This window comes from Macaca mulatta, chromosome 2, assembly GCF_049350105.2.
Source record: "Macaca mulatta isolate MMU2019108-1 chromosome 2, T2T-MMU8v2.0, whole genome shotgun sequence".
Lineage (NCBI taxonomy): Eukaryota > Metazoa > Chordata > Mammalia > Primates > Cercopithecidae > Macaca > Macaca mulatta.
In genome coordinates, this window is record NC_133407.1 from 109803917 (window position 1) to 109821099 (window position 17183).

General features: G+C 47.5%; 1 protein-coding gene across 3 annotated transcripts in view; it reads right to left on the minus strand.

The window, feature by feature from the left end:
* The window catches only part of LTF (lactotransferrin), a 29503-nt gene extending 13593 nt beyond the window's left edge, over positions 1 to 15910 (minus strand). For all 3 annotated transcript variants that reach the window (XM_077992311.1, XM_015131139.3, XM_077992312.1), the window contains exons 1-8: positions 15155 to 15910; positions 10054 to 10217; positions 6722 to 6830; positions 6228 to 6410; positions 5727 to 5874; positions 4735 to 4790; positions 868 to 1046; positions 234 to 408 (exon numbers count right to left, since the gene is read on the minus strand). In XM_077992311.1, coding sequence (XP_077848437.1) covers positions 234 to 408; positions 868 to 1046; positions 4735 to 4790; positions 5727 to 5874; positions 6228 to 6410; positions 6722 to 6830; positions 10054 to 10217; positions 15155 to 15197 — 1057 coding nt within the window. In that variant the 5' untranslated portion in view covers positions 15198 to 15910. The remainder of the gene's footprint in view (positions 1 to 233; positions 409 to 867; positions 1047 to 4734; positions 4791 to 5726; positions 5875 to 6227; positions 6411 to 6721; positions 6831 to 10053; positions 10218 to 15154) is intronic.
* Between the last annotated feature and the right edge of the window lie 1273 nt (positions 15911 to 17183).

Consider the following 17183-nt stretch of genomic DNA (forward strand, 5'->3'; position numbering starts at 1 on the left):
CAAATTGATTTTTCTGCCAAGCCTGGGGAGCCTGGTGTGCACTGATCGGGTGGCCAGACTATTCTCTTAGAGACACCTGACCTCATTCACAGAAGACACCCACACCTGCATCAAACCTCCACGATGACCCCACAGTGGCTGGGAAAAGCAGTGACCACCACGAAGTAGGGCCACCTGCTGGGAAGTAGAAGACCGCGCCAGGCGACCCTCAGGACCCTCCTGGGCTCACGCACTTTTCCTCAAGTTCTGGATGGCAGTCAAGTAGCCAGAGCCAAGGTACAGCCCAGAATCGATCCTCAGGGGGATCCTCGAAAACCCGATGGCGGAGTCCTTGAACAGCAGATCCTTCTGCCCTCTCGGGGAGCCAAAGAGCTGGAACTCTGGTGACTTGTCCTTTCCAAACTTCTCCTAATTAAGAAAAAATAGAATTATGGTGTCAATGGTAAATATGGAGGAAACAAAAAAGATGTTAAAAAAGAGTATCTGGAGCTTTGGGATCATTCTAACTGAGAGCAGGAGCCTCAGTTGCGACCCTCCTGCAGAGGGACTCGTGCCGTCCCGGAGACCCAGCACCTATGGCTCATTCTTTGAAGAGTTGCTGAGGTTCAAGCACCTTAGGGCTCTGAGAAGATTGCATCGACCACCCCCTGCTTCTGCTCCCATCATAAGACACTGTCAGTCGGTGTGGCAGGAGTTTCATTGCTTCTGCTGTCCAGAGTACAGCCTGGGCAAGCAGCCCATTGCATTAGTGTGCTATCCTGCAGCAAGGCTACAGGACTTCTAGAGTGGCAGAAGTCAGGGAAGTAAGGAACCTTGCCCCCCGCCCCCCAAATCCAAGCAAGTGGGGAGGACTGTGGGTGAAGATACCTGTGCCTGGCGGAGAAGCTCCCAGATGGCGTCCTCCTTGCCGTTCACACTTCGTGCCACAACGGCATGAGAAGGGACCCGCGCCAGGTGGCACTCCTTGAACTTGTCCACTGGCTTCCGAGTATTGTCTGGGCAGAGCAGCTCATAATTGTCCCTTTCAGCCGGGTCTGACAGGTCCTCTGCAGGGAAGGGGAGGTGGGAGGGAGCCTAGATGAGCCAACTCCAGCAGTACCCACGAACTGTAGTTCTCCTTCTCCCCACGGAATTTTGAGTTTGGGGAGACGTCTTGCACAACTCACAAAACTGAGGGTCAGAAAGGCAGGGATTTGCTCCAGAACACTCAGAAAGGTAAAGGTAGTGCCCCAAAAGCCTCAGGGGGCAGCCGAAGTGTGATCCTCTTCCTAAATCACTCAGGGCGCCCTGCGGTTCCCCTGCAGGTCAGAAAGGCCAAACCAGACCCGTCTGTTTCTGCAGCATCTCTGCCTGGAAAAGTCACTTTGTAGAGACAAGCCCAGGGGGCCACCAAGGGTTACTCCCTTACCCACATCTCTGGGAAGAATAAAAATGACAAAAATGTTGATAAGGCAGGAAATAAGGCAGGAAGGTGAGTCACTTCCCAACACTGAGTATATCAAAAGAAGGGAAAGAATGGTTTCATGAGTGAGTTCAGGCAAATGTGGAAGATCATATATAAATTGCTTCAGAATGTGTAAAGTGATTAAAAAAAAACTTGTCCGAGTCATTTTGTGAGATTAGTACAACCTTGATGTCAAAATTAGAGAAAGTACAGGAGGGAAGAATTAAAGGTTTATTTTACTTACGAACATAAATGCAAAACTTATAAATAACGTAGTAGCTAACTCAGTCTCACAGAGTACTTAAAAAACTAACAGATTGGGATGAAGGCTTATCAGTTTATTCTATTAACAAAAGAATGGCTGAACATCAAAAAAAAAAAAAAACTAAAGTAATCTGCATTTAATGGAAGAAAACCATGAGATCATCTTCATCTCAATAGACGCAGAAGGACCATTTATGTGTTCAACATCTATTTGTGTGTGTGTGTATGCTTTTCTTCAGTCTCAGAAAAATAGTGATAGATAGAACCGGTAACCTTTTTGTTAGTTTGTTTATTTGTTTGTTTGAAGACTGAGTATCACTCTGTTGCCCAGCCTGGAATGCAGTGGTACAATCTCAGCTCACTGCAGCCTCCATCTCCTGGAGTCAAGAGATTCTCCTGCCTCAGCCTCCCGAGTAGCTGGGATTACAAGCCCACGCCCTCATGCCTAGTTAATTTTTGTATTTTTAGTAAAGATGAAGTTTCACCATGTTGGCCAGGCTGGTCTCGAACTCCTGACCCCATGTGATCCACCCACCTCAGTCTCCCAAAGTGCTGGGATTACGGGGTGAGACACCACGCCGGGCCATAAGTTATTGACTTGATAAATGCCATTAATCAAAATATCTACAGCAAAAATCTTACTAAAAGAAGAAAATTTAGACATTCACCGCAAAATCAGGAACAAGGCAAGGATGCCCACTAGTACAATGCCAACACAATTCTAGACAACTGGATCACACAATTTACAAAAGAAATGGGAGATATAAACACTGGAAGGAAAAAGACAAACTCTCATTTAAAAAGATGATATAATTATCTACAAAAAAAACAACAAAACCAACAGAAACTAATACAACTAACAAGGGAGTTCAGAGGAGTAACAAGTTATAAGAGCAACCTACAAAAATCTGATGTTATCCTCATTAACAATAACCAAATAGAAACCAATATGAACTGTAAGATGTTACAATAGCAACTAAAACCATTAAGTAGCTTATAATTAGCCTCCCACAAAGACACATCAGACTCATAAAGGAAAAATTTAGTTCTATCAAAGAAGCTAAAAAGAAGTGTGATCAAATGGGGGAAATTTAGCATCACCATGGACTGGACAACTTAATGTTATAAATATGCTGATTTTTCATGGAACAATTCAAATTCAATACAATTCCAATCAAAATTTCCAGAAATTCAACAAAATAATTCTGAAGTTTTAGCTCAGTATATTTGAAAAGGAATAATAAAGTGAGAGGGGAGAAGGAGGTCTCTCTCATTCTCTCTCTCTTCCTCTCACTGGCTTTCTCTCTCTCTCTCTCTCTCTCTCTCTCTCTCTGTTCTCTCCACCAGATAGTAAGACCCATGTAAGTCACAATATCAAAAGCAGAAAAAATGCAAATACACCAATGAAACAAATAGCTCAGAAACTGGTCCACTCAGATATATACAAACTTGGTGTAGAATTGGCCTCACATATCAGTAGGAAAAAGATAGTTTTGTATAGTTTTTATTGTAAGGAAAATCGCCTCACTGTAAAGGGGATAAAATGCAAAAGCCAAATCCATATCTGATTTTCTAGGTAGAGCACATATACATAGATGAGGAAGGGGATCTTCAAATCTTATTGTAGGAAATAATTATGATTTGGGTGTGAAGAAGGGCATCTTTGAAAGACCTCAAAACTACAAACCAACAGGGCGAGGCTTGTGGATTTGACCTTATCAATATCAAGGATTTTTGATCAACAAAGACTACCGTTGTCAGATTTTTGACTGAGAAAAGATTTTACTGAAGTTTAAAATCAGCAATGGTTTGATACCTAGATAGAAGGAACTTCTGTCCTTGAATCAAAATCATGCAGAAACAAGATGTGAAACTCAATTTAAAAAGTAGTCAAATGTCACAAAATAAGAAAGGGAAGCCCAAACTGCTAGCAAATAGGTTGAGATGATCAAACTCACCAGATGTTAGAGAAAAGAAAATTAAAATCAACAACGAACTATCTATTGCATTACAACCATCATTCGGACAAAACTATGAAAGTCAAAAAATACTTCTAAGTGAAGTTGTGGGAAAATTAGAACACTTGCAGACTGTCCTTCTAGACAGCAGCCTAACAATACTGGGTGCATGTGGGGTCTGTCTCTGGTGGCCCTGGGTGCATGTGGAGGCCTGGTTCTGGTGGCCTCTGATGAATGCAGGGTCTGTCTCTGACGGTCCTGGGTGAATGTGGGTGTTGTCTCTTTCTCTGGTGGTCCTGGGTGGATGTGGGGTGTGTCTCTGATGGTCCTGAGTGAACGTGGGTATCTGTTGCTTTCTCTGGTGGTCCTTGTTGGAATATGGTAGCTCTGTCTCTGTCTCTATTGGTCTTGCATGGAATGTAGTGGGCTTATGTCCACTGGTCCTGGGTGCAGTGTGTTCACCCTCTACATCAGTTGTGCTTTAGTATAGGTCCAGGAGGGACACTGTCCAGCAGGACAGTAAGGAACACATGTGAAGGTATCAGTCATGTGGCTACATGTGGTAGAGGAAAAGAGAGCACAACCTCTGTCCATCACTATGGTGACAGAGAAGTAAAATGTGGACTTATTCCACGGAATATTCCTCAACTATTAGGACCCTTGAGCTAGACGCGTATACAACAATACTGATAAACCTCTAAAACAAAATGCTGAGCAGAAAACCCAAGCAGCAGGGTTTCTAATGCTCGCTAAAACCTCTATGAACTCAGAAACCAGAAACACAAACCAGCACGATCTATTCTGCACAAGCACATACGTCTTGGAGGATGCATTGCCAAGCACCTTGGCGTGGGTGTCTATGAGGGGAAGAGAAAGGCAGTGGGTACAGGAGGTTTAAAGAAACCTGATCATTTAAAATATGACAGCTCATAAAATCAGAACTGTGCCCTGTAGGAATCTTGAAAATGGTCTGCCATGAACTTCGGAATCTAATTAGCTCAAAGGTCAGAGTCATGATCAGGTAAGATAAAAGGGGGCAGTACCCACAGCTCATCACCCTGCTCTTACCAAACACTGTGCTCTCTCTGATAAAAGCCACGTCTCCAGCGCCGTCTCTCAGACACCTGTGAAAAGAGAAAGCATCAGGGGTAAGCACGGGCAGCCCCTTCCCGGCCCCTGCCTGTGGAACAGCAACCCTGGCACTCAGCACCTGTGGGTTTCCACTCCCTGTGGGGCAGGGCTCTGAGGCTTTGGGGCATCCCAGCTGGGAAGGTAGGGGCTCCCTCCAGGTGGATTCTGAAGAAGGGCTCAGGTGCTGTCCAGAGGCCCCCATCTTCTGCTTTGAGGGCTAAGAGGACAAAACTTTTTTTCTATATACAAGAGAGTTTTGAAGCCTCTACCCAAGAAGGTAAAGGCTTAGCATCCCTATTCATCTGACTCTTTCCCTCAGGACTGAGCGTGCAGGTGTGCCCTGGCCAGTGCGGAAGCGCAGAGGCCCCCCTCTGCAAAAACACCTAGCGCCAGCAGACAGAATGGGAAAAGGGGGAGCTCAGCTTCTGTGTGGGGGCAGAGGATGCGGGCGAATCAGGCATTGCTCACTGTCCTTCAGCTGTGGGGAGAGGCCCAGGTGGGTAGAAGGACATCAGCCTGGACACTACAGCGGTCCTGCCCAACCAGGAGCCAGGACTGCACATCTCATGACAAGAAGCCTTCAGTCCTGCTGTGGTTAGGGAGGGGGCAGAAATTAGTATGAGGAACCCAGGACAACACGGGAGCCAAGTTGGATTCAGGGCTCTCTGAGGTGACAGGAGGGCCCACAGCCACAGTGACTGCCCGGGGGGCTGGTGAGAGGTGGGGGGCAAGGGTGGGCCCAGAAGGCTGGAGGGGAACACACACTGGGCAGGCCTGCACTCTTGTTGGACACACAGCAGTAGGAGAACCAGACCTCCTCTCTGGTCCCCGAGAGCAGGCTGGGCTTTATGTGGGGCCAGAGAAAAAGACTCCCGGCCTGAAGCCACGGAACACTTGGCCACTGAAGAGAAGGGGACAGGGTCACTCACTTGAAGGCACCAGAGTAGCCGAAGTACGGTTCCTGGGAGGAGAAGGCACATTTGTTTTCCCCTGTCCCCACACACAGGCGACACAGGTTGGGGAACTGTCCTTTATCTGCACCGGGAACACAGCTGGCTGAGAAGAACCTGGCCACAGCTGTTAAACACAGAGAAGTGGACCACAGAGTGTGAGCCAGCCCAGGCCACAGCGGGTTACACCTCCCATCCTGAGGTCCCCGTGGGCAGGGCTCCTTCCTCCACCCCTGCAGGAGAGCCTCTGTCCTGGGGCTGGGAGCTCGAGACATGCACCTCTGCCGACAGCAGACTCAGCTGTGCCTCCCAAGGGCTGCTGGAGTAACAGATCCTGCCGGCAGGATGTTACAAGCCGGCCAGTCTCACCCCCACCTTGATTCATCCCACACTTTCACCTGCATGATCTGTGTGGTCTGTGCTTACAACTGGAGTAGAGCCCCCTGCCTGAGGTCACTCACTATACCCCAACCATCTTACCTGCCTCAATGGCCTCAGGTGGACCCGTCCAGTTCAAGAATGGACGAAGCATCCCTATAGGGACAATCCACCCAGCGGTCCTGTTAAGGCCTGTGTGGCAGGACTTCAGACCTTGCAGTTCGTTCAGCTGAAAGCGGCCGCCCTTCTTCACCACAGCCACGGCATAATAGTGGGTTCGTGGCTCTGCAAAGGGGCAGATGGAATTGAAAGCTCTTAGCCTGGACAAGAGGGACAAAAACAACTCACCCTGAAAACTCTCCAGTGGGAAGGGGGAACGCTATGCTGCAGTTTCCTCACAGTTCACGTGTGTCCTCCTGTCATGGGTCAGCATCAGGAGAAATGGCCTTCATCTGGCCCAGAGCCCAGCGACTCCATTCCCTGCATGTGTGATGTGACCAAGACTCCACCTCCACATGTTCCCCAACCCCCAATCCACAGAGCTCAGGGCACAGGCTGGGCCCACCATGGCATCTGGGTCCCCAGGCAGAACTCACTTTCTTCGGTCCCGTAGACTTCCGCTGCTACAGGTCGCAGTTTGTAGGGGGCCAGACCTGCTTCATACATCAAACCACCATCAAGGGTCATAGCATCGGCCCTGTTTGCCTGAAAGTAAAGAGGCCAGACCGGCTTCAGCAGAAAACTCACCCAAACCCAGCAAGTGGGACTTCAGGACCTCAGAAAGTCTCCACGGCTGGAAGGGTCGTCAAAGGGGTCCGCTTTCCATCACATCCACTCACTTCCTATGAGAGATGGTGAGAGCCAAGGACTCCTGTTTCGGGACAGTGAGCACCAGCTCTCTGACTCCTGAGTCTGGCGCCTGCCCTCTTTCTCCTCTGCCTGCCTGTGTCACTCTCCTGATCACACCCTTCACAGTCATCTATATTGGAAGTTGTTTGTTCTAGATGCTTTCTATTTTTGCTCTATATTCATTTAAGTTCTGTTTTATTGGATAGAAAATATGGTTATTAAGATATCCTAAAAGTATCATAAGAAACCATGTTCCTCCATTTCTGCACATTGCTTCCCACATGATTACGTATTTCTTTGGTTTGCAATGTGGGATAGATCCGCAGTCCCCAACTTTTTTGCCACCAAGGACCAGTTTCAGGGAACGTAATTTTTCCACAGACAGATGGGGAATGGTTTTGGGATGAAACTGTTCCACCTCAGATCATCAGGCATTGGATTCTCACAGGTAGTGCAACCCAGATCCCTCGCATGCTCAGTTCTCAATAGGGTTCACACTCCTGTGAGAATCTAATGCCGCTGCTGATCTGACTGGAGGTGGAGCTCAGGCAGTCAGGCTCACTAGCCGGCCACTCACCTCCTGCTCTGAGGCCTAGTTCCTAACAGGCCATCAACCAGTACGAGTCCGCAGCCAGGTGGTGGGGACCCCCGGAATACATCAGATTTTGTGGACTGCTTATTCATCTAAAACTGGATACATTTTCTAACTTCTGCAGAGCCTTTACTGATTTTGTTGACAGCATAATGTTTTCTCATAATGTGGGTATTCTATCATGTATTGAATAATTTCCCCCAATGTTTAGCACTTGGGTTTATTTCTAACTGTTGCCTATGAAGATTGTATTTTCACGAATATCTTTGTCCTCAGTATTTTTCCTTGTGACCACTTGTGTCCTTGGGTAGGCACCTGAGGGTGGAATCCCCCAGATTAGGAGCACGTTTCTCCCCGTGACTCCGGCTGCCGTTGCCGTTCTGCTTCCAGAAGACTTATAATACCAACTCAGAATGGCACTGCCCGTGAGGACCAGCTTCACTCGAATCACCAGCAGGGCAGGCTATCATTCGTTAGCTGTTATTACTATAGAAAATTTGAGTACTAACAAATTGCTCAGGTCTGATTAGTAAGGGGAACATCTCACAAGTATTTTTTATTAATCATGAATTCCCTCTTACTAGTAACTCTGTTCATATCATTTTTCTTCTATGATTTTACATTTTTTCCAATTTGAGTTATTCTTTTATTTATTTTTTTTAAGACGGAGTCACCCAGGCTGAAGTGCAGTGGCACCATCTCAGCTCACCACAACCTCCACCTCCCAAGTTAAAGCGATTCTCTTGCCTCAGCCTCCCGAGTAGCTGGGACTACAGGAGTGTGCCACCACACCCGGCTAACGTTTTATTTTTTTTATTTTTTATTTTTTGTATTTTTAGTAGAGACAGGTTTTCACCATCTTAGCCAGGATGGTCTTGATCTCCTGACCTCGTGATCCACCTACCTTGGCCTCCCAAAGTGCTAGGATTACAGGCATGAGCCACCGCGCCCGGCCTTGAGTTATTTATAGAGTGTAAATAGTAATCATGTGTCAGAGCTGGTGCATATTCATCCATTCTGGTGCTTTCTAAATTTTTTATTTAAATATTTTCTATGGGCTATGAATTGCATTTTCCGTATTTTAGAATGTCTGTTTGTTTCATGATTTAGTTCATTGTTTAAGAGACTTCTATTTCCTCTACAGTTCTGCTAGTTAACCTGCCCCCTAGTTTTTCAATAATACAAGTTTTATTTTTAACCATTTAATCTATCTCAATTTTATTTGCATGAATGGTATGTAGCACCGCTTTCAAATAGGGATCTTATTTTCTGAGATCAGACGAGATCGGATGCATTCATGGTGGTATGGCCGTAGACAGATCTTATTTTAAAAGGCAGATTTTGTGGCTTCTTTCACATATATTCAGATTGAGTAGGTTAGAATAGAGCCTAGGAATCTGCATTTTAAACAAGCAAGAGATGTGGTGCTGGTTTTTTGTTTTTGTTTTTGTTTTTTGAGATGGAGTCTCGCTCTTGTCACCCAGGCTGGACTGCAATGGCATGATCTTGGCTCACTGCAACCTCCCCCTCCCGGGTTCAAGTGATTCTCCTGCCTCAGCCTTGTAAGTAGCTGGGATTACAGGCATGTGCCACCACACCCAGCTAATTGTTGTATTTTCAGTAGAGACGGGGTTTTGCCATGTTGGCCAGGCTGGTTTTGAACTACTGACCTCAGTTGATCCTCCCACCTCGGCCTCCCAAAGTGCTGAAATTACAGGCGTGAGCCACTGCACCCAGCCGCTGGTACTGTTTGTATGCAGGTAATAGTTGTAAAATAATAGCCTAAAACATTGATTAAACTAGATTTTTCCCTAAGTAGTATTCTAATAACTCCATTGTATTTATAAGATAATCCTATGAAGTTGCCTTGGGAACTTTTACATACATTATCCACTCTGCTGGAGTTGAGTACACATGATTATGGCACACAGCAGGTACACAGAATATATTTGTTGAATGAATGAGTAAAAATTATTTCAGTAGATCTTACATCTCAAAAAATAAAAGGAATCATAAATCATATACAAGTCATGATACCCTTTTCTCGCTCTCTGAAAGTGTCTTGGACAAAAGTCTTTCTAACCCCCAGCACCCTGGCAGGCCCTGCCCCAGCCATGTGATGTGGCAATGTGACCAGGACAAGCTTCTTTCTCACAGGGTTTAGAGGTCATGACTCTTTGGAGGATTTCCCTCTCTGGGTAACCTTGCTTTTTGCCGATCCTATGTATTCATCAAACACAAGTGCTTACATTTCATTTTGGAACAGTTGTTATTAAGAGTTTATGTGGAGGCCCCAGGTTCCTCACACGTGGTCTCCTTTCTTTCTGCTCTGAAAATAGCACGGTTCCCTGTGAGAGAGGACAGCTCCCAACTTAGTTGCCCAAAAGGTGAAGCAGAAGAAGTAAGGAAATCCCATGTTCTATGTTTTTCCATTTCTCTCTCCCTTCCATTCAGCTTGGTCCCAACCAACACCCGGCACTGACTCACCGCAATGGCCTGGATACAGTTGGTGGGGGAGGCTCTCTTTATGCAGCTGACAGGAGGGCCACGCACTCTTCTCAGATTCCTTTGCCATTGGGAGCATTTTGTGGCCTCGGGTTTGGATACAGCGCACCATCGAACACTCCTCCTACGGGCAGCCAGACACAGTCCTGGGAGAGAGGGGACAAGAAGTAAGGATTCAACCACTGACTGAGGCAGTGACCACTGCACCCTCTGATACGAGTTTTCCAGACTCCTCCCTCTCTCTCAGCTGCCCTCCTTCCCTCTCCATTTCATGGCTATGTCCAGCCATTCGCCACAAGTGGAGGCATCTTGATGGACTAACAAGATCTCTGCATTGGCTAGAGGTCTGTGGTTCTCAATAAATTAAAGGAGAAAGTGCCTCTAGATTATTTTTATTCCTATGACTTTGACATGTTTCCTACTACTTAAAAAATGATGGTGATCCCTCAAATCAGTTATGGAATTCTTCTACCAGCTTTGGCAACTTTGAACCTGGAAGACAGGCAGGAAAGAAGGCATTGCTCCTGTTTTACTGATGTGGAAATTGGCTCCTAAGGAGGCTGAGTGACTCACCACTCAGCAGTGCGGAGCCCAGCTGAGAATCCAGGTCTCTCTAGACTGTTTTGTCCGTAAATGTCTTCCCAGGGAATGCCAACAGAACAAGGGAAAATATACCTGACTTGGTTAGTAGCTGAGGTAAATGGTAAGTCAATGTCAATGGGGACAAATCGGTTGGTTGGTGTGCCTGAGCTACCACCATTCACTCTGTACAGAAAGACTGGTTCTCCTGTTGAGCCTGCTTTTGTTGCTCAAATCCATGCTATTAGGGAGGAAGATGCATTGAATTCACTCCCCTGGTTGCCTGATAAAAGGCATCTACAAAAAACCTGCAATGAACATTATACTAAAATAATGAAAGACTGACTGCTTTCCACCTAAGATCAGGAGTGATGAGAGAGTGTCCACTCTCACCTCTTCTATTTAACAGTATTAGAGATTCTAGTCACAGCAATAAGGCAAGAAAAGAAATGAAAGATACCCATATTGGAAAGAAAGAAGTAAAACTGACTTTATTTTCAGATAACATGATCTTCTATGTAGAAAATACTGAAGAATCTATAAAGTACTATTAGAATTAACAAACAAGTACAGGATATAAGATCAATATATAAAAATTGATCATATTTTTGCATACAGCATAGAATAATCTAAAAATGAAATTAAGGACATAATGCTAGATAGTATAACATCAAAAAGGATTTAATACTTGATGGGTAAATGATAAGAACAGACATTTTACCAAAGAAGATATATGAACAGACAATAAGCACATGAAAAGGTGCTCAATATCATTAGTCAAAAAATGCAAATTGAAAATGCAAGAAAATATCATTTCACACCCTCTAAGCAGGTTATAATAGTTAAACAGACAATGACACGTATCGGTGAGAATGTGGAGGAGTGGAAACCCTCATACATTGCTGAGAATGTAAAATGGTGCAGCCACTTTGTAAAACAGGTTGGCAGCTTCTCAAAATGTAAAGCACAAAGTTCCAATAGGACCCAGCAATTGCACTTCTAGGCATATAGCCAAAAGAAATATTATAAAAACCTATCGTACATAAAGGCTTGTGCATGAATATTCATAGTAGTGTTATTCAGAACAGTAGAAAACTGGAAACAACCTAAATGTCCAATAACTGGTGAATGTACATCCATTCAATGGAATACTACTCAGCAGTGAAAAGAACTACTAACATGCCCCACAACATGAACAAGCCTCACTTATGCTCAGTGAAAGAAGCCAGACACAAGAGACCACATACTGTATGATTCCATTTGTATGAAATGTCCAGAAAAGGCAAATTTATAGAGACAAGAAAATAGATTAGTGGTTGTCTGATGCTGGGGTAGAAATGAGGATTAACTATAAACAGACATGAGGGACCTTTACTGTAGGGGATAAAAGTGTTCTAAAACGGATTTATGGTGATGGTTGCACCACTCGGTAAGGTTACTAAAACTCATTGAATTGTACGCAAATAGGTGGGTTTTTTTATGATATATAAAATATACCTCAGTAAAGCTGTTACCAAAAACAAAAACAAACAAACAAACAAAAAAAAAAAAAAACAAACACACAGTTGTAAAAGCCCTCTGCCCTTTGGATGTGCTATGGGGTAGAATGTTCAGCCTCTGCTGCCTCCTATTTCTGAGCCATCCCCTTATGGTGAGAGCCACCCACGGCCCTTGGGTGGGCAAGAGGCCTATAACTCCCAAGCTGAGTCTGCAGGGGTTTGGGGACACCCAGCTGCTCCCCTTCACCCACCCTCATCCCGGGGAAATCCCAGGGGATATAATCTTGCCTTGGAAGCCCTTATGGAACTATCCTACACTGAGAATTAACCCAATCAGATGCAGCCATTTGTGACCCAGTAAGCTTTAACTTGATACCTGCTGTATACACAGCACTGTGTGTCACACAAGGAATGTGTAAGCGGATAGGACCAGATTTTACTTCTCACTGGAGAGGCAAAAATCCAAAAGAAGGAAGCTAAGAATGGTGAATGTGTTAAAAGAGAACAAATAGCAACTAATGAAGACATACATGTCTGTATTGTGAGTTCTGCCAACATCGCCGTTCTCCAGGGGAGGGAACTGTGGCTTTAACTAGTTATGTGGCTTGTGGAAGTTCCCATAGCTAATAAGTAAGTGTTGGATCTAGGACTTGAACCTAAGCAGTCAGGCACTAAACTCCCCTACTCTTACCACTGGGCTAGCCTACCTATTTAGGTTGGCAAAGTGAGAGACAGGTTGGAGATGGGGTTAGAAAAGGGTCTGGGTCAGATCATGGAAAGTCTCCAATGCTGATCCAGGGAGGTCTTATTCAGGATGCAGTGAAGCTGTGACCCATGGGAAAGGCTGGAGACTGGAGCTCTCCCTAGGGCAGGGGTAGAGTGAACTGAGACCTGGGACCCGAGAACAGGCAGAGAAGCAGTGGCCAAGGAAGGCACCAGGGAAGGACTGGTCTGAGTGGAGAGGGGGGACAGCACTGAGAACAGAGAAGGGGGCAGGGATAGGGAGGTGGTATCAGAAATCACCTTAGTAATGGGTGGGTTCTGGGGATGAAGGGAGAGAGTAAAATTGAAGACCATGCCTCAAGCTGGAGGTGGGGGCTGAGCAATGATGGGAACCTGTGGGCAGGGTTCATTTCTTCCCCTAAGAGGAGCTGAACCAGGGTGACTAAAGGACCACTGAGCGCCCTACCAGAATTCCCAGTCCCTAGCCCCGCAAACACCAGGTGAAGTCTCCACGCTCTTACCTCCCAGCTCTGGAGCTGTGTGACTCCCTGAAGCGGGTCTGGGTCTGGCCCCTCCAAAATCCTCAACCCAGCACTTGTATTCAGTGTCAGGTGAATACTGCTGCTCACCGGACCTGGCTGGACTCTGACTAAAGCTTACATTCTGGGCAGACATGCAGTGCTCTGGCCTTGAAGGCAGGGGCCAGGACAGGAGTTACTCTCCCCACCTACCCACACAGCTCATGATAGGGCCCAGGCAGACTGCTCAGACTTATGGGAAACCTCATGAGTGCCTCCCAGCCCATGGCTCCGGGGGCTAAGCAGACAGACTCCTCCACCCACTGCTCACATGGCTTAGATCCAGCTGGCCCCACCCACCCAACTTCTGTCAGCCTGGACACCCATGGGGAGCAGGGCAGGAATCCCATAGGGCAACTGCCACCCTTTCCTCAGGGAGGACAAGGGTTTCAATGGCACTTTGGGGTGCAGGCCACTATCCCAATTGACTACAGGATTCAAACTTCAGACCTCAGTAGGCACCCAAACAACCAAAGATCCAAGTGAATATGAAACCCAGCGGTGCAACTCCGAGCCAGAATCCTGGACCACAGCCCATGACCCCTTCCAAGAAGGCAAGGCTTCCTTCCTCTCCTGCCCCTCCCAGGTGGCCCTAACCCTGTGCAACAGGCCACTTGCCAGGGAGCTTGAGGGGAAGAGAACAGTCGGGTCCTGGCCAGTCCCAATCTGTCTTAGAGACGAGAAGGATGACGAACACCCACGGGAAGGAATTTGGAGCAGGAGACCAGAAGGGCAGGCACATGGATGGGTTCCGGCTCCCACTGCTGCTCTCTATCCACCGCCATCACTTCCATCCAGGAAGCTCCCCGCCTTAGGTAGATGCCATAAGACAGGTGGAGGCTGCACTGGGCTGGGGAGGTGTGACACCTGGGCTTTCACTATGCCCCCTCCCACTGCCTAAGTCCTGATGCCCATCACAGCCCTTTCTGCTGAGGCCTGGGACCTTCTCCTCCCGGCACTGCAGGGAGCTCTGCACTCACTAATGTGCAGCGCTGGAGAGTGCCCTCTGAGCACCCAAGAAATTACTTTGGTTATGGAACTAACAATTGTTTCCTTCCTGGTTATGGAACTAACAATTGTTTCCTTCCTTCTACTCTTCCCTTCTGTTCGGCTCACATTTCCCTCTCAAACTCTCTGACACAGGGTTCCATCAGGAGCACTGCACCCGTCCGCACCCCTCCCCACCCCTCTGCCACGGAAGGTGCATGAATGCCCCATCTCCTGCTCACAACCCTGTGGACCCATGGTTAGGCCGTTTCTTTAAGTGAAGAAACTAAGTCTCATAAAGGCTCTGTCTTGCTGGGGTCTCACAGCAGGAGCTAGGATCTGAACTAGGGTCCTTGAGCTAGTCATTCACCCTCTCTGAGCCTAATTTTCCTCCCAGGTAAAACGCGTATCACAATATGATGGGGACCAAATCCATAGCGGGGACACAAAGCGACAGTTGCCTGGGAGGCCTTTTGAGAAGCTCTGCGGAGAGCTAGGCGTGTCCCGACCCGGTTTAGAGGAGCCCAGCTCCTGTTCCTCCCCAGGTGAGAAAGAGGCTGGCCCGGCGTCTGGGCCGCCTCCCAGCTACAGACGCAGGGACCGCGGGGCTCAGAGACCCCGCGCCCAGCCAACCGGACACAGGGACCAAAGCGCCTAGCAGACAGGGCGCAGGAGACGCCCATCAGGCGGCGCGCGCCCACAGGCACCTGCACTCACCGAGGGTCCCGAGGAACAGTGGGGCGAGGAAGACAAGCTTCATGTTTGAAGTCCGGAGGCTTCGTTGGCAAACGAAGGCTCTGCCACCTGCGCCTGCCCTGCGCCCCTTTATTCAGGGCTTTGCCCCGCCCTGTTGCCCAATAGACACCCCTTCCCTCCCCACTCCCCGCGACCAGGTCTACTTGTTCCTTGATGATCCAGGCTCCGGAAAACCCTGAGGCGGGGCAGGACTCCACACCGTGCCGGGAGAGGAAAGCCAGCCTGCGCCTCACCTGTCCTGGTTCTGCCTGGCTACTGCGATGTTCTTTCTCTCTCACTAGTCTGCAAGTCCCTAGGAGTCGCAGCCCCCTGAGCCTTGTCCCGGCTCTGGTCTCAGTGCCTTCTAGAGGGCAGGACACAGAGCAGAGGGTCTTTACTGGAAGATTGCCTTGACCTGTGAGACTGCCGTCTTCAGCAGATGACCTTGAAGGTGCCTAGGAGCCAGTTAGGGCAGGTGGGTTTGCTTTCACCTTGGCTCTGCAGTGAGCCCTGAGTTGAAAAGATGACCCAACCGCCCCCAGCAGCAGCCTAGGGACAGCTGACAGAGAAAATAGAGGCTGCCCAGAGTCCCAGGCAAGCTGCCCAGGGGGGTCTCCCTGCCCTGCTGAGACCCACAGTACAGCTCCCAGAAAACAGACAGGGACTCAGAGGGGAATGGCCACCACCCAAGGCTGGCTCCAAGTTCTTATTTGCCAACAAGAAAGATGCCCTATGGCTAGGATGCCCTACTCTTTGCTGCTTTTTTTTCCTCCACCTCCTCCTTCTTTTTTGGTGTTGATAGTATTCAGTAGGAAACAGTAACCTCATTTTAACAATTGCCATAAACATCAGATTTTAAAATTCAAAAGCTAGAATACTGCTTTTAAGAATACATCTCATAAACACAGTCCCATGACACACAACAGCCCAGGTACAAATGTCTCCAGCACACCACTGCATGCTATTAATCAGTTGGAAGCAAACTAAACATCCATCTCTGGGGCAGTGTCACACACAGCATGGTGCCTGTGGGACACATTGGGGGCCTCAGAAAGAACATCCTGTGTGTATGGATGTGAACTTAGCCCGAGAGTAACTAGGCAGGGCACAGTGGCTCATGCCTGTAATTCCAGCATTTTAGGAGGCCAAGATGGGAGGATTGCTTGAGCCCAGGAGTTCAAGACTAGCCTGGGCAACATAGGGAAACCCCCATTTCTACAAAAAATACAAAAATTAGCCCGGCATGGTGGTGTGTACCTGTGGTCCCAGCTACTTGGGAGGCTAAGGTGGGAGGACCATTTGAGCCTGGGAGATGGAGGTGGCAGTGAGCCATGATCGTGTCACTGCACTCCAGCCTGGGCAACAGAGTAAGACTCTGTAACCCCCACCAAAAAAAAAAAAAAAAAAAAGAGATAACTAAGTGAAGAAAAAAGGTACCAACAGTGAGGGAAATAATAAGTCACCTGAACACCTTTCTTGGCAGGTGAGTCTGGCCAATATGTAACTCTGAACTCTGCTTATTCTGATAAGCCGGTCTTGACTCTGTGTAGATTACTTGGTACTAAAAAGCATTTCCTGGAGCAGATGGGCAATGCCCCAGGGAGCCAGCTCTGCCAAGAGTGAGCATGCAGTGGGCATCCAGCCATGGAGAAGCAGGCGCAGCCCAAGGTGGAGAGGCCATTAAGGAGGCTGGGGAGCCCCTCCATCTCTGGGCATGATCCTGCCAAGGCACAGGGTGGAGGCTAATCAGGCATCCTGCTTGCCTGCCATGAGACTGGGGTCTGAGATTTGGTGCTAGAATCACCAGCTGGGTTTTGTGGTGACAGATCCAAGGTCTCTCATTGTTTGGAAACATGATATTGCACCATTAAAAGTTGCCTTCATCAATAATTGCAGTAAGTTCTTTCAAAAATACTGAAGAAATGCAAAATTGACTAATTCCCAGGAGTGCTGAAGCGTCTTTGTACCTAAATTGGCAACTAGACTTTGCCTTTTCATCACTATAAAAGAA